A 17,827-nucleotide genomic window follows, 5' to 3' on the forward strand; every position below is an offset into this window, starting at 1 on the left:
GGTGAGCTCCCGTCTTTTGGTCCCAGCTCCTGCCCACCTAGCAGTTCGAAAGCACCACTAAGTGCAAGTAGATAAATAGGTACCGCTTTATAGCGGGAAGGTAAACGGCGTTTCCGTGTGCTGCGCTGGTGCTGGCTCGCCAGAGCAGCTTTGTCACGCTGGCCACGTGACCCGGAAGTGTCTCCGGACAGCGCTGGCCCCCTACAGTCGGACACGACTGGCCCGTACGGGCAGGGGTACCTTTACTTTATCTTAATGGCAGTCTCAGAAGTAAAAACCATTGAACTCAGTGGCCTTAGTTCAGAATGGACATGTATAGGACTGCACTGTCTATCATTGAAGCTCAGAAACCATCACTAAAACAAGGCAATAGCCTGTCCTGTTCTTTACCAAGTTTGCTGTGATCTCATCCTTTGGGAATTCTAACTCAACCTTAATTAGCTGACAAATTTCCAGAGGGGTAGTTGTGTTTGTTGCAGCAAAAATAACAAAGTCTTGCGACACCTGAAACACTAACACATTTTATTATGCCAAAAGCTTTCATGGATTAAAGTCCACTTCATCAGAGACATGAAGGGTAATCCTCAGTTGCAGGTATTTAAACACATGGTTTTAAGGGGTGCAGGGAGTTGTAAGGAGTGAGATCAGAGGGAACTGAAATGCGAGATGCAGATAGTAGTAATTCAGTCAGAGATAGAATCTATGTAAGTAAGCACGGTGACTCTTTACAAAAGCGGTGATATGCAATAAAACAATCAGATTGGCAATGCTGAGTTAATTAACATTGGCAGTGGGAAAGGAAACCATTGTCTCTATTCAGGCCCAAATCAATGGTGTTTGACTTCTTGATAAGTTGTAGTTCAGGTGTTTTGGGCTACAGTTTTCCTCTGAAATTCCTTTAAAATCAGTGGCAACATGCCCCAGTAGATATGCTGTTTCCAAGTTTTTTTTAATACAGTATTGTAAATCTTTTTGAAAACATTTGTTAGGCACACTATCTTGTATTCTGCAAAGTTAACAGAGTTTTATGGGCAGCTAAAGGGCTTGTTGCCCCTCTTTGGCCTTGAGAAATGACAGCTATTAAAAACAAGGAGGAATTTTGTGGCACCTATAGGTCTTGTAATAGTGTTCCCAAAGAAGATATGGCACATCTTACCTGGCAAACACTATTATAGGATCTAATATTGTCAGCCACAACATCAGTGGTTCATTCACCTGCTCATCTTCTAACAATACCCTTCTGCATTCTAGATATAGGACAAACAGGCCAATCCCCACAAAAAAGAGGAATAAATAGGCAGAAATCTGGCATTTGGGCAATATTAATAAAGCAGAAGGAGACATTTCATTCCAGCTGTGAGGGGTACTGACGATAATCATGACTTCCACATTTTTACTGACAACATATGAAGCAAGTAAGTGAAAAAATAACAGATATGGATGCAGAGGAAAAGGGAGCCTACACAGTGCTACTGAGAGTTGGTCCATTGAAACTGATGTATCTAAGCTGATCCTGTCCATTAATATCAATGAGTCTACGCTGAGTAGACTCTACTCTGCAACACTGGCTACAACCCATTAACAATGATTACTTTTATCTCCCATCAAAAGACTGTTGTGGTCACAGAAGCCGACTAGATCGGCACTTGAATTTAATTTCAGTGCTGGCAACGGGACAGCATTCTTTGCCATGCCTGAGGGCAGCAGGCTGACCTGGAGAGTTCAGGTAAAGGAACATACATCTTGCTGCCATTCATTCATCCCCCTACCTGGGACCTGTTCACTGCCCACTCAAACCACTCAAAGGAGCAATAGATGCATGCATACAATACTTGCTGGAGTGCATAGTTTGGGTTAGCTGTCTCTCGGCCTGTTGGCTTGGTCAATCACATGCCCTCCCCATGACACTGCTTGTAATGTGTTGACAAAATGTGAACTGGGAAAATGCAGTTTTTCAATATTATGAGGAAAAAATTACCTGAAGCATACGGTGCAAGTTGTATACTCACTCAACATGCCCTCTAAAGACCACAGTTATTAATTAGAGAGACTTGATTCCATTTATGGAAAGATTTCAGAGGCATTTATTTTATATGTGCAGTTAAAGCAGCACATTGGTCATCTTTGCCTTCCTGTAGAACTGCTGAGCGATTGCTGCACCATTGTCCTTCTTCTCCCCAAACCAACCAGCAGGATGGCAACCACATTAAAGAAACAAGAAACAAGAAATGTGCTCCATTTACAGATTAGTATTTACGACCTGCCTCTAAAGCTCTAATCCCTTCTGATTTTTGAACACTTGGCACTTGTGTGGCTAGCAAGAAGACTCCTTTATCAGAGCAGTGTGAATGGGTTTTGTTTCAGGGATCATCAGATGCACTTCAGCCTTTGTTGGTCCTCAGATCTGGTGGCTGAAGCACATAGGCAGACCTGGGAACCACCAGTGGCAACATAACGCCTATCATGCTCAAATTAGTATATGAACTCATTGAGTTCTCAGGAGACAATGGAGGCGTGCGCCATGAACTCAAAATGAGTACATTTTGGTTTGCTTTCAACATGGACTCCCAAGTGCAGCCCAGAATCCATCGCAATGCCACAGGAAAGGAGGGTGTGGGTCACATGCTTAGTTTGTGTGGGACGGTAATCACTTTGCTCCACTTATGGCAGCAAAACAAAACAAAGTACTCTTGAGCTGTCCCTGTTTGTGCTAATGACAGTAATGAGAGTGAGTCTAGCATGGACAGTACATTCTGCATGGCTAGGTATATGGAAGTCTGTCAGAAGAGATGATAAATCTCTTGCAAGAACTCTCTAGTATTCCTGCTGGCTCACATCTGAGTCAAAAACATGAATGTGGGGACTAGAAGAAGAAGAAGAAGAGTTTGGATTTGATATCCCGCCTTTCACTCCCTTTAAGGAGTTTCAAAGCGGCTAACATTCTCCTTTCCCTTCCTCCCCCACAACAAACACTCTGTGAGGTGAGTGGGGCTGAGAGACTTCAGAGAAGTGTGACTGGCCCAAGGTCACCCAGCAGCTGCATGTGGAGGAGCGGAGACGTGAACCCGGTTCACCAGATTACGAGGCTACCGCTCTTAACCACTACACCACACTAGCTCTCTACTGATTTGCCCAAACATGCTGCCATAGCTCCCAAAAAATTATGGACTTATTTGGCATCTTCAGGGAAAAGTTTAATTCTTTTTCTTCCCCATCTGTATAGTGTGAAAAACACTTTTGTTCTTGCAAGGTAGAGCATCCTCTGAAAACTGTTCCGTGCAAACTGCTATTGTTTTGTTCAGTCTTAATTCTAGCCTTTTTTAAAAAAAAAAAGTTCACACATTTAAATTAATTAACATATGTATTTAAGCAGTAGTTCATTGGATAATGCCACATGTATACTTTGTAATATAATGTCATGTTATTGCAACAATTTTTTAAAAAAAGAACACTATGAACAGCCAATCTTTTGACCAGTGTTTTGTTTTTCTCTTCATATATTGTAAATATTAAAAACCTTGATTATGAAAGAACAATTGTACACATAGTTGCTTTATTATTGTATTGTTCAGTGCTTAAGAATCGTATTTTAAAAAAATACGAGCTTTGTAGTATTTTTTAAAAGGTTAACACACAGGTAGCAGGTTTACGCCTGCTAATGTTTTTTGAAATAAGAATTAGAAACTTGTGTTTTAAGCCACCATGCCTGACAAAGGCTAGATTAATGCTTTAATACTACTTTGATGGTTTATTATTTTTAGAATTACCCCAGGGATGCAATTAAAGTACCTTCACTATAAACTAACATATTTACTATAAAACGATATTACTTGGTTTAGTATTAGTAAATGAGTGGCTTAAAGCATTTGTTTCTGTTCACTATTGTGAACGTGAAAAACCCACTCTTCAAACGCTTACAGTGAAATCCAAGACAGAGAAGTGGATATGGGATTTACATACAGTCTTATATATAGCAAAGCTTTTGTGTTGTTTGCAGTATACTTCTCTTCGGAAAAGATTTTAACACCAATCGCCGCCAGTGAATACTTTGGTCCGAGGGGGTCTTCATTCTCCATCTATTTCTCCATCTAAAAGCACAAAGTGGCACCCTTGAGAAAACTTGCCAAGTCTAACGCGGACCAGATGCCGTCGCCTCCGCACCGGGAACTGTTGTCCCTGTGTTAAATTTCCTAACAACCACCCAGAAATATAAGCTAAAGCCTACAAGTTAGAGTCTGCTGTGGAAACCGTGGTCCTTTTTCATAACTAGCTGGTGGTGCAGGGCTTCTTCTCCAGAAAGCCTTTCTGAGTCCTTCTCCGAAAGCAGGCTCAGTCGGCATCGTGCAAACCTGTGCTGTTTACGCACTTAATTTAAAAGAATAAGGTCTGGGTAAGCGAGGCTAGAATCAGGCGCGGGCTGCAGAGGAAAGGCAGTTTGCACGCGCTCAGAGGCTGCAGCTCCCTTCACTTATTATAGGCGCATGGAGGAAGCAGATTCAGGGACGTAGTCCATGCGTAAAGCAAAACACACACACTGTCTGCATTTCGCTCAGGGATTTCCTTTTAGCAAAAAAGAGAAGGGTTGGTGGGAGGAGGGGAAACAGAAACCCCGTCGCCGTGCATTTCGAGCCTCTTTGCTGCTTCTTTTTTGCTTTGCTTTTCCCTTGCTAGAGCAGAGGAAGGGGGAAATGTGCGCAAGCGGCATCCCCGGAACGAAAAGGATGGAGGCTTCGTTTCCCGGCCGGCTGCTGTTTCGGTGAGCTCGGCGGCGGCGGCGGCGGCGGCAGGATGGTTGCTACTACGGCGCAGTGGCGGTGATCGCTCCGCGCGCCATGGAGGAAGAGGACGCGGTGAGGTTGGGGCGCAAAGAAGAAGGGGAAGGGTCCCTGCAGCTGCCCCTGAGAATGACAGAGGGTTGGGATGTGGGGCAGGCAGGAAGCCCTGGGCTTGAGTAACACGAGGGATGCAGACAGGACAACCTGTTTGGGGCGAGAGTAGTAATAAGCCCTTTGGGTAAAGTGGGAGAGGTTTAGGGTTCCCATTTCTTTTCCAGCAGGCTGTACAGTTCAACAGGTTAAGCTGCCATCTCCTCCTGCACCAGACTGGGGAAAGCTTCCTCTGTTGAATGACGCCTTCCCTGCGGCTGTTTAAAAAAACCAAAACCAAAAGAGGGTCTGGAGGATGTGGGTTGGGGGGCAGTGCCGGATTTACGTTTAAGCTAAACAAGCTATAGCTTAGGGCCCCACTCTCTTGGGGGCCCTGAAGAAATTCAAAAGAAAAAAACACCTGGATGTACATTTCCAAAATATAAGATAAAAAAACAAATAAAATAAAACCTACATACAGTGTTTTGCGTTGTGTAGGCTCCTATGTTGTAAGTAATGGGCCCCGCCTGCTTGCCTGCTCCCTAAAATATCACTGGTTTGCTCAATTCAATATATAGGGTGCCCATAAATTACCATATAGCATACATTCAACACAAAAAACAGCGACAGTTTGTTGTTGACAAAGGACAGCTGGACATAGAAAGGGCCCCATTACCTTCAGTAGCTTAGGGCCTCATCAAACCTAAATCCGGCCCTGGTTGGGGGAGATACACAGCCATTTCTTCGAAGGATGAAATACTGTATTTATTCAAGTGTTAAGGTTCCCAGCGTAGTGCTGTTGTTCTATACACTCTTCTATTGAGCTTCTGCCAACCTAGCAGTTCGAGAGCACACCCGTGCGAGTAGATAAATAGGTACCGTTGCGGCGGGAAGGTAAACGGCCTTTCCATGCGCTCTTCTTTCCGTCGTGCCAGAAGCAGTTTAGTCACACTGGCCACACGACCTGGAAAGCTGTCTGTGGACAAACGCTGGCTCCCATGGCCTGAAAAGCGAGATGAGCGCCGCAACCTCATACTCACCTTTGACTGGACTTAACCATCCCAGGGTCCTTTACCGTTTTTATATTGAGTAAAGGGGTAGGTCGTGCAACAGAAGTGTTTAGCTCATGAAGTCCTATTTGTTGAAGTTAAATCAGGTGTCTCAACAGCGCAAACCAAGTCACACTTACATGGAAGTAGGGCCCACTGCATTCACTGAGTTTTAAATGTGCATAGGATTGCAACCTGGGTTACTGTGTACCGTCTTCTGCACATTTGCTTAGACTCTAATGAACACAGTGGAGCAAGTAAACATACATAGGGTTGGGCTGTAAATAATATTTAAGAAGATGCAATCTTATTCTTCTTCGATGGATAAGATACTTTACTGTGGTATATTGAAATAAATGTTATGGCCATGAAAGGACTGTGTACCTCTTGGAAAGAACAGACTGCTGCTATTTACATTCAATTTTTTCCTTTTTTTTGAAATAGAGAGACTACAATGAACCTTGTGTACAGTGTTCTGACATCAATTGGGGACTTACTGAAGAAGGAAAATTTTACTGCAGATCATGCCACAATGTTATAGAAGTAAGTAAGCAATTCTCAGTCTCACTTTTTTTTTTTTACACTCCCAAATTCCCTTCAGTTTTTAAGTGTAAACCTTCATTAAAAATTAAATATATTCACCGGGACCTGTATTAAATATTGTGGCCTTGGTTCATTTTTTATTATCTGCAACTAATCACATAGTGGCTCTGGAAGTGGATGCATGCCCTCATCCAAAAATTTATCCATGTAGTCCAGGAATCCAGAAGAGCATTGTGATAGTGTTGTGGATTCTTGTAAGTCTACATCCATGGTAGCTTTGCAAATAGAAGCCTGCTCACCCAAAATGATCTCTGTTGTTCCATTGCAATACATGTTTAAAAGGACAAGAAGGCTTCTGGATTTTTTTGTGGTTTGTTGTTAACCTTATATGTTTTCAAAACTGTCTTGCAGAGGACTAGAGAAGTTATAACTGGTGATGCTACTACAAACGCCAGGGCACAGTCCATCTCTAGAGGCTTAAAAAAGAAGAAAAAACTTGGTATGTTGGCCAAAAAAAGAAAATGTGCTGTAAAAAAACATGAAACATTTATATTCCCCAACCTTTGGCCTAATATCTTCATGAATGTATAAACATAAAAAATGCTGTCTGGCAGTATTCGAAACTCCCATTGTTCTAGGCGCATTGCACTACAGGGAATTTCATTAGTGGGAGCAATTTCTGAGCTCTGGGCACAGTACTGCACCTGAGATTTCAGACTAAAACTGCAGAGTGGACCTTTTTCTGCTTCCCCACTTCCAGCTACTCTCTGAAGACTGGAGAAGAGACCCTCTTAAGAATATTAGGGCGGTGGGCAGGGGAAGGACTAGACCATGTGAAAAATGAACATAATATTTTAGCTGCAGTTCGTTCATTTTCAGCTTTGTATTCTTGTTATAAAAAAGTGCATAGACATTCTATTGTGGTATCCATAACCTAGGTTTAAGGTGCCATTTAGCTCCTAGCTTTCATATCTCAGTTTCTTAACACTTTGTTGTTGTTGTTTAGTCGTTTAGTCGTGTCCAACTCTTCATGACCCCATGGACCAGAGCACGCCAGGCACTAACTTAACACTTAACACTACTGTCTGGCAAAATATGCTAATCAGCTATGACTTCTCCATAGCTTTTGGATATAAATATGTTCCCCCAACATTGCTTCCAGATAGATTACAGCACAAATATCACTTTTAAGTCGACTGTTAACACTTTCTAGTGTACGTTATTTGATCAGTAAAATGCTGACACACAGCTGACACAAAATATTACAGCTAGACTGTAGATGGGGACAGACTATTAATAGTACAGTGGTACCTCTGGATGCGAATGGGATCTGTTCCGGAGCCCCATTCACATCCTGAGCAGAACGCAACCCGCGTCTGTGCGTGCGCGTGTCATGATTCGTTGCTTCTGCACATGCGCGTGACGTTACTTTGAGCGTCTGCGCATGCGTGAGCTCTGAAACCTTCCAGGTCACCACAGAGCGCAACCTGAAAACACTCAACCTGAAGCAACTTTAACCCGAGGTATGACTGTACATCAAAAGTTCAATGATCAAATCTTACTCCCTCGTAAGTGTGTTTAGGATCATAGCCTAAAATGCCTTATTGGTATAATTTTGGCTATTAACAAGCTATTAGTCATGACACTCATTTTTCTTTTAGAAAGCAGCTGGGAATGGTATATTTGTGAAGGCTTTCAATTCATTCTCTCGAAGCAAGCCGACGCACTGCAGGCTTTAGGAGTTTCTTCACAGTTCAAGGTACATTTGGCCTACTTGGTGCAGTGGTCCCATCTCACGAAATGCTAAATTATGGCTTAGTTTTAAGATGATAAACCACAGTGAGCCTCTGGCACAGCCACGGGGAGGAATACAGAACTTTGCTGTGATGTCCAAACCATGACAATCTGGTTAATCTATGGTATGTTGAAACCAAACAACTTCAAATTATGAGTTAAGAAGCATCCTTGTTTCAACAAACTACAGTTTAGATTAGCCATAGCTGAGGGTTCAGGCAGCACCAGCAGCATGCTAAACTGTGGTTAAAGCTAAAGCGGAAATAGAAGTTATCAATCTCCTTATAGCTGTTCCAGAAAGGGACAGGGTGTGTGTGCAGGCCCAAGATTCATTGTGGCTCACCATTGTAAACTGTGACTTAAGTGTGATTGCAGCCATTCCAGGGAATGCCTGGCAGTGAATTATGAAATTCAATGGACAGTTATGCAGCTTAGAACCACTGCACATAATCTATGTGCTGCTTAATGAAAATGCACTTGTTTCCCAGAAGGAGGAGGCATGGAAGTAGGGGTGGGAGCTGAGAAAAGGAAGGAGGAGGGAGAAAAAAGTGATGAAGGTGCAAATGGGGTTTGCAAAAGGAGCCACGGGAAGGAGGGTTAGGATGAAAGCAGGTGTACAAAGGGGGCAGCAAAATAGAAAGGAGTAGCGTCATCATAATAGTGTGGAGGGTGAAAAGGCTGCTTAGGAGTTGCAATGTGTGTGGGGGGGGAGGAAGGTGCAGGAGGTTACCATAGAGGTGGTCTGTGTGCAACGGGAGGATTGCAAAAAAAGCAGGGGAGGAGTAAGCGTGGACATAGGCATGAAAAAGGCTGCAAAATAGGGCTGCAGAATAGAAGAGTGAAATGAGATTGGGAAGCTGAAAAGGGAGCTTATTAGTTGCATGGGGTGGGAAGGTGCAGCTCTAGGGAGTTAATGTGGGGGCTTGGTTAGCAGCAAAGTGAGCAGGGACACAGGCCCACATGTTTTGCATGCACATAAACATATACAAACATGGTGAATAACTTTTTTTGTTCTTATCAGGATGACATTTTGTGGAAGTTCTGGAGAATTTACCTTCAGAAGAGCCAGCAGGCTTATTGTGACAAGCCCCGTCGTGAAGTTGTGCGCGATATCTCGACAGTAAGTGCAAAATTAGGAAGGGGTGATTAGCTGTCTTTTCCATGCCCATGTGGTCCAATAGCATTTATGGAAACTTAGGCAACCTATCTTATAACTAAAAACCTACATTATGGCAGTGCTCAAAACCCTTTAAGAGGACCTTGTTTTGCTGGGAGCCAGAATTCCTTAACACAGTGGTTTTCAACCAGCGTGCCGTGGCACCCTGGGGTGCCTTGAATGATGGGCAGGGGTGCTGTGGGCAACACTGGCCTATGTCCCTCCTTCCTTTCCTCCCTCCTCTGATGCTCTCTTGTGTCTCTGCCTCCCAAAGGCTTGCACAGCTTTTATTGCAGCAGCCCTAGCTATGAGTGTCACAGGCAAAGGGTGCCTCAGGGAGGCACCTCTCTTTGGGGCCGGGGGGGGGGCAGCTCAGAGACCAGGGAGTGTGGAGGACTCCCAAGGAGAGGGGAGAAGAGAGGAGAGGCTGAAGGAACACTCCACAAGGGACGGTGTTTGAAAAAGGGTGAGAAGCTGCCAGCTCTGCAGGCAAGGGGTGACATAACTGGGCTCCTGGGCTCCACAGGGGTGCCGCAGAAAAAATGTAGTTGGTCAAGGGAACCATGGACTCAAAAAGGTTGAAAACCTCTGCCTTAACACATTGCTTTTCTAGATACGTCTTGCTCTTCACTGACACATGGATGAAGACAGATAAAACATACCTTAATCCTCTGGTGAAAAGTTTATTTTATCCTAACAGTGGGATATATTTAGCATTGAAAAATGTTTACTTCAGATTGCCATTGGCTGTAAATATTTTGCTATTGAATGTGAATGTAAAGCTAGTAAAAAGTTCAGGTTTTTTTTTAAAAAAACTGTCATTGAGAGGGCGATTAAAGCCAGCAGGTGGAACCAAATATGCTATGTTTTCAGAAGACATGCTGAAAATGCGAGCAAAGATACAAAATAAATTATACTTAGTGGCTTTGTTTGGATGGTGTTTTCACGCCCATTGCAGGGAATGTGAGTGGGCTTTGGGATTCTGTGCATGCTGTCTTCCACATGGAAAGTAAGATATGATCCGGCACTGTGCTTGTTTGATCTGAAACCAGATTGTTCTCAACACCCCCTTCTTTGTAAAGCTTTTTTATTATTTCATTTTATAATTATATAAAACAGAGATAACAATTCTCAAACCCATCTTTTTACCTAGAATTGGCCCAGGCTGACAGATCTTTAAGGGTAAATTTATTATCAGATCCATCTCAGTGACAGTGGAAGAAGGCATATGTGATATTGAGGCCTGTTGCCACCTCCTGTAACTGGGGGGAAAATGTTATCTGAATCAGGCCAGTGACTTAAGCATATAATTATATGCATATTGCTTATCCTTGTGAATATGGTGTGGGCTTAATGTTTCAAGAAAACTGTGGAGATGGCTTACATTGATTGGTTTTGGATCTATTGGTATGAGCAAGACTTGCTAGGAATGACTTTTGTAGCAGATTATTTGCTAGTACAGTCAGCATGCAACTTGCGCGCATTTAACTTGCGCTATTGTAGCTGTATGTGGCAGGCAGCTGCGATTGCACAAATTAAATGCACAGAAGGCGGAGAGCTTAAAAGCTTCGGGAGGCTCTTTTGGGGCTATCAGAGAGGTAGGGATGTTCACACAAGGTCTGTTCCAGGATTGTTCTGACGATACACGATTTTGGCTTTACACACAATCCCTGCAAGTTGCGAGTTTTAAAAAGAGGAAGGCATTTCTGCCTCCACCCAGTGTAGTTTGTCTGTATGCAATATACATAATTTTAAAAATATTTACACTGTTACATGTACCGTATTTTTCGCCCCATAGGACGCACTTTTCCCCCTCCAAAAATGAAGGGGAAATGTGTGTGCGTCCTATGGGGCGAATGCAGGCTTTCGCTGAAGCCTGGAGAGCGAGAGGGGTCGGTGCGCACCGACCCCTCTCACTCTCCAGGCTTCGCGCAGATCTCCACAAGCCGCGGAAGCCCGCTTGCGGAGAGTTGCCTGCATGCCGAAGGCTGGGCGCACTGAGCTCAGCGCGCCCAGACTTTGCGCGGCTCTCTGCAAGGCGCGGGAGCCTGGCGCTGGGCTCCTGCGGCTTGCAGAGAGTTGCCTGCATGCCGAAGGCTGGGCGCGCTGAGCTCAGCGCGCCCAGGCTTCGCGCAGCTCTCCGCAAGGCGCGGGAGCCCGGCGCCGGGCTCCCACGGCTTGCGGAGAGTTGCCTGTTCTGGCTGCTGGGGTCAGGGGAAGCTCGGGCTTCCCCCGCCCCAGCCCCGCGCCTGGGGGGAAAGTAAAATTTTTTCCCTTTATTTCCCCCCCAAAAAACTAGGTGCGCCTTATGGGATCCTATAGGGTGAAAAATACAGTATTTAAAGATTGCTGTTTTACTTTGCAAACTAACTTATAACCACATATTTATCTCTTTTATTGAAACCTGGTGATCATTACTGACTGCAGCAGAATATTTTTCTGATAAAACTGTTTTAAGGAAGAGGGAATTCCTTTTGAAAATGTAACCGTGCCATGGTTTAGAGCTGTGACGTTGGGAGTCTTACACCACTGTTTTATTTTGAAAACAGACGTGCGACTCGGATACTGACGTCGACAGAGAGCTAGAAATTACTAGAATTCTTGGCTTGGCTTCCTCTGCAAGTGATACAGATGTGGTATCCGAATCTAGCATGGGAGGTTTTTCTTCTACTAGCAATTTATCAGGTAAGACTAAACGTACCTTGAACAGTTAGTTTAGAAATGAAAACATTTTATCCTCTGGCTACTCTGGGGTGCTTAAAAGCTGTATCTTAATGACTAACATACAGTGGACTAGCAACTTGCGTGCATTTAATTTCCATGACCACAGCTTTATGCTCTGGGCTGCCAGCCAGCTGCGATGGCACAAATTAGATGCATCCAAGGTGGAGAGCTTAAAAGCTCTTTCCACACCAGGCTTTTGCGGTGAAGGAAGACCTTTTAATCTCTCAAACTTGCTTACTGGGCTCTGGGAAGATCTCGTGTAGGCTCTGGAGGCCTTTATGATGTCTTATGGGGTTCTCCAGGATCTTGCGGGGAGCCTTCCAGAGAGTGCCTGATCCACATGCCGTCTTCAGGGTTATTCTGGCTATACACAATTTTGTATTTACACACTATCCCTGGAACCTAATTCCCACGCAGTTTGCTAGTCTTCTGTATGTAGCACACTTAGAATGTTTGTATTTTAATCATAGTAATTAAGAAATTCCAGCCTCAGCCTCGGTGAAAAGTCTGAAAGTGTTGTAGTGCTATGTGTCCTCAACAGCATGTCCAGATTTGTAAAGTTAAATTTTCAAGAGTAAGGGGAATCTTGTTTAAGTGGATTACGGTAAGTGGTTGCAAGGCGTATGGAAAAGCAGTACAAAGGCTGAATATTTTGTACAGTTCAGATGAGGGGGGTTGGGTCTGTAAGAACTGGGGGAAATTTTAGAGTGCCATTTTTTGGTTATGGTGACATCTGGGGGCATAATGTACACTTTTTTGTGTGTGGAACGAGTGAAAATATGTGTCCTTTAAAGAAGACTGGTTTGCTGTGCTTTTATCGTTATTTAGCTTGGTCATTTATAGCTAATCTGTAGTATTCACAAATGGAAATTGATGAGGTGACAAACCCAGAAAGTGTTCTATCTTGCAAATCCTAACAACGTCCCAGCATTGTGTGATCTTGCTTGCTTGTAGAGTGTGCTTTTAAGACATTATTTTAAGAGTATCTATGTTGTAAAATAATTTTTTGTAGGTGAGTAGTAATGGGACGGGAATCAAAAAGGATTCCTCAAACTCAGGAATGGCATATTTTCACCATATTGCTTAGCGGCTGACAAATGGGAGCTTAAAATCTGTTTCTGTAACAATTAGGCATTATGTGATGCTTGGGGTTTTTAGATGTTTATATCTACTGACTGCCAGGTCATTGTTCTCCAAGCTGGCTGGTTGAAACCCTCCATTTGGTGCAGTATATAGACTTTGTTTGGGAAGCCTATTAAATTCGTAGGCTGTTATGACATGTCTTAAATTGTATGTTGAGTTAGGTTTAATGCTGACTGCCTAATATGCCCTGCATAATCCAGAACAAATAAAATGCAAAGCTGCTGTGTTAACAGGATGGCTACGAATAGAACACAAGGATTATTGTAAATCAGACTGAATATGGAATAAGCAGTAGAGTTTCTATCATCAGTGCTCTTGAGACACAGTCTATACATGAAAAAGGCGAAACTGATGACTGAAAGGATTACCTGAGGTTCATGCTTTTTGTGCTGTGACTCACATATACACAATAGACATTCAAAGCAGCTCTTGTGTTTTCTTCTAAGCTTTTAGAAGCCATGCAGTAGAGGGTGTTTTCTTAGTAACTATTTTCATTCGCTTTGTTCAGAGGCAGTAAAGGCAAAATGATACTCAGTGCGGTGGAGCTGCTGTTATTAGTAATTTTAACAAATCACTGTCCATACTGTCTTATAGGAAATGTGAATAGTACATAATCTTTAGTGCTAGATTTGGGGGGAAACGAGCACACACACAAACGCTGTTGGCATTGTAACATGCCTGCATGTGATTTTTCTCTAAAACCTTAATTGCAAGTCATTTATGTGAACAGGCTGCCACTGGTGTGATACTATTATTGTTATGAATGTTGTTGTTATTATTCATATTTGGGGTTGAGTAAGCTCTCCAAAAATAGAAAGTTAGCATGGCTTTCTTATTAAGAGTGTTGGATTAAAATTGTGGATTCCCTATGGATCGCCTTTGGCCTTTTAAAATTTCTTAGCCCAACCTATCTTGTAGGGTTGTTTTGAAAATAAAAGGGGGAGAATATTATCCCATGTATCTCCTTGTGCTCATATAATAATTTTCAAAAGGGCTTAGAAATAATAGGCCACAAAACTATGAATGCTTTCTTCACCTCTGTTTTTTCCACATTGGTATTTTATTTTGGAGTTACATCTTCCAATTACTTTGCAAATAAGCATATACTTCATGTTCATTTGTCTTAAACTAGAGACTATTTGATTTTTATGTTTTGTTATAAAACACCTTCATGAATTTTTGAACTTTGCAGTCTTTTACTTTTTCTTATTATGCAACCTAACTTGTTACATGTTTCTTTGCTGTTTAGATATTCCTTTTTGTTTTCATAAGGAGTTTATACGGCATTATGAGAATGATTCATCGTCCCGAGCTGTATAAAGATACGTGGGTGTATAGAGCTGGGATAGCTCAGTTGGCAGAGGACAAGATTCTTAATTTCAGGGTTGTGGGTTTGGGCCCCACGTTGGGTGAAAGATTCCTGCATTGCATGGGGTTGGACTTGACGGCCCTAATGGCCCCCTCCAATGCTACAGTTCTATGATTCTGTGTGTGACCTGCATGTAGAATACTGCCCCCCACCTGCCCCATTAGCAGTATAAAATCTGAGTCTCTGGGAATGATAGCTACTGATTTACAATCTTTTTATGCTTTGTCTCCAAAAGGCAGAAGCAATTAAAGTTTTTTTCTCTTCCCTTTTTTTCGTCGTTAAATTGTCATTCAGCAAGCCTGCAATTTACATGCATTTAACTTGTGTAAATTCAGCTTTATGTGTGTAGCAATTTTTTTTAATAAAAATGGGTGAAAAGGGGACAGCCATTGAACCCAATGGGTTTTGACTATACACAATTTTGGCTTTAGGCACGATCCCTGGAACGTAACCCCTGCATAAGTTGCAGGCTTACAGTATTTCATTGGCTGAATTTTCCTGTATCACTTCTGCACACATTGGTGTGAAGTGATCTTTTTTTGAGGTTTTCCTCTTTGTAAGAAAGCTTGTGTCAATTCTTTCTAGTTGGTCCACTTTTCTGCTTTATTTTTAGCCAAGAACAAGGTTTACTTGTATAGAACAGTTGTACTTTAAGTGAAGCTGCCTTTGCACGTAATAATTTGTTTTAAAGCTTTAAAGATTACGTCATTTCCCTTGCTATCCTCCTGGCTATGCTGAGAAGGGAAATCTTTTGTAGAGCTCGCACACACCTTTTGAGCCAAGCTCTAATTTGTGGTTTCGGCAGCTGTCTTTATTCTTTCATTCTCCATTTCCCATCTGTTTAGTTAGGAAAATGCATTTATTGATGTGAGATGAGATTTGCTATTAAGATTTGAAAACAACCCCCCTCCCCAATCCAGACACATTACTAAGTTTTCACTTGCATAGGATTTAAAGAGAATTAAAACCCTTCTGCTGCATTGCATAGTTTGGCTCAGTTGCTTGAGCATTGTATATGTCTGTCCTCTGCTTGTGGCAGAATGTTATCAAGCTAACTGAGCTACCACTTGGTCTTGGAACGAAGTATGTTATGATAGGTTTTCAGTTCCTTTTTATCAATGAGTTGTACTCAACCATCCATGTCAAACTCAGTGTAGACCCATTGGAGTCAATGGATAGGTTAGTAACAACTAAAGTCTGTTGAGTTCAATGGGTTTATTTTGGGTCTGACTTGGTCAGGTACAACCTCCTTTGTATATTGATCCAGTATACTCTGTAGTTTGGGTTAGCTTCCTTTTACCGTGCTTGAATTATTTCCACAGGAAAATCTCTCTGGTCTGGATCAGTGGATGCTGGTTCATATTTACAGAAAATGAAGAAAGGAGAGATTAGAATGTCAATGCCGATGACCCTGGCTTTCTGCTATTTGGCATTGCTCTGGTTGAGGGAATCAATTACATTATCACATCTCTTAAGGTAAGAACAGTATCTAATAAAGTATTTTGTTTTTAAAGCCTACTTTCCATTCTGCCTTTAACTGTAGCTTTTTGTATTTAGGTAGAATAAAATATGATTAACTAAATAGCTTTATCACTTTTCTTGAAATATTTTCTTGTTGTTAGCCACCCTGAGCCCGGCTTCGGCTGGGGAGGGCGGGATATAAATAAAATTTATTTATTATTATTATTATTCTAGGTCAGTTGTGAATAAGAAGATTTGCTTTTTTACAGTGCTACTTTCCTAGAAAAAGAGGAACTGGAACTCACTTCCCTCATTCTCTTAGAATGGCAGTGGCACCCACCTGAGAGGTGCTGGAACTGAGTTCCAGTGAGTTCTGGCTGGAAAAAAGCCCTGCTTTAAAAAACAAAACAAAACTCACATTTCACCAGACAACTGTTCTCAACATTTCATGATGCAGTCAGTACAACAATATAATTCGACTAGTACAAAAAATTAAAGTGAAACTAGCTGAAACCAACTGAAACAGCAGCATTCACTAGTGCCTAAATAGCCATCAGAATAACAGTGTTTTCGCTGCTTACAAAAGGAATCCGGAGAAGTATGCATGTGGAGTTTAGATGGGGAGCATGTCACAAGATGGACACTCTTCAACCTTTTCAAGCTGGGACCACCATTAGCCTAACTATGGATTTAGGAATCCACATGTCTGTCTGTCTATCTACACACACACATATATACACACATTCGTATACATATACACACATGCTGAATTAGGATAGGCCAAATATTGTTGGACTTCCCTGATTGTTGGCTGTACTGGCTGGGACTGATGGGAGTTGGGAGTACAAAAACATCTGGAGGGCCGGAGGTTCCCCATCCCTACACAGTGGGCCCTGACCCACAAGTTGAAGACCAGTGGAATAGATTAACTTGGAGGCTGTGACAACGCAACAGCACTTTTCCCCCTGGTGCCGTTGGGCCAGCCCTCACTTAAATATAGTGTGACCACCTCACAGTACACCAGTTACACAAATCTCTACAAATTACCCCAGATTATCTAGTGGGGGGGACTTGTATGAGGGAAAACTTAATGATTTGGAGTCTCATGCAGGATTTGATCAAATAAACAAGAAAGATTTTGTTAAACAAAGGAAGTTTATGACACAAAGTGGATAAAACAAAAGGATACTTCAGATTATAAGGTTATTTCAGATAACCATTCACCTAATAATATTTATACTAAATCTAACTGGTGTTATGGGCTCCTAATCAAGCACAGCTTCTTTTAAACTTCAGTTGGCTTATGTTCAGTTTCTACGCTTCAGGTAGATGTTACAGGTTTTTAGACTAAAGGGTAAATGCTCAGCTTATTTCCAGTTATTTCACTTCAGTTCTTTCTCAGTTGTTGCACAGTTGTTGCTGCTTAATACTTTGGTTCTTAAACAAGGTGGTACTTCCTGTCAGTTACACACCCCCTTTGATAAACCTACTCTTGAGGTACTCCACATAACAGACCCAAGGGATCACTACACCCCTCTTAACTGGTTTGGGAGACTTCTCTTTCTGGAACAGACATGGCCAAACTTGGCCCTCCAGCTGTTTTGGGACTACAACTCCCATTATCCCTAGCTAACAGGACCAGTGGTCAGGGATGATGGGAATTGTAGTCCCAAAACAGCTGGAGGGCCAAGTTTGGCCATGCTTGTTCTAGAAGAATCTCTCC

At 42.5% G+C, this 17,827-nt stretch overlaps 1 protein-coding gene across 2 annotated transcripts in view; it reads left to right on the forward strand.

Annotated features, from left to right (window-relative positions):
* Positions 1-4,694: 4,694 nt before the first annotated feature.
* Positions 4,695-17,827, forward strand: part of TAF1B (TATA-box binding protein associated factor, RNA polymerase I subunit B) — a 36,301-nt gene continuing 23,168 nt past the window's right edge. For both annotated transcript variants that reach the window (XM_083608062.1, XM_083608063.1), the window contains exons 1-7: positions 4,695-4,850; positions 6,359-6,457; positions 6,869-6,956; positions 8,119-8,216; positions 9,273-9,371; positions 11,957-12,092; positions 15,966-16,119. In XM_083608062.1, the coding sequence (XP_083464188.1) occupies positions 4,833-4,850; positions 6,359-6,457; positions 6,869-6,956; positions 8,119-8,216; positions 9,273-9,371; positions 11,957-12,092; positions 15,966-16,119 (692 nt within the window). In that variant the 5' untranslated portion in view covers positions 4,695-4,832. The remainder of the gene's footprint in view (positions 4,851-6,358; positions 6,458-6,868; positions 6,957-8,118; positions 8,217-9,272; positions 9,372-11,956; positions 12,093-15,965; positions 16,120-17,827) is intronic.

The sequence above is a fragment of the Podarcis filfolensis genome (assembly GCF_964270895.1).
Source record: "Podarcis filfolensis genome assembly, chromosome: 3".
Taxonomy (NCBI): Eukaryota; Metazoa; Chordata; class Lepidosauria; order Squamata; family Lacertidae; genus Podarcis; species Podarcis filfolensis.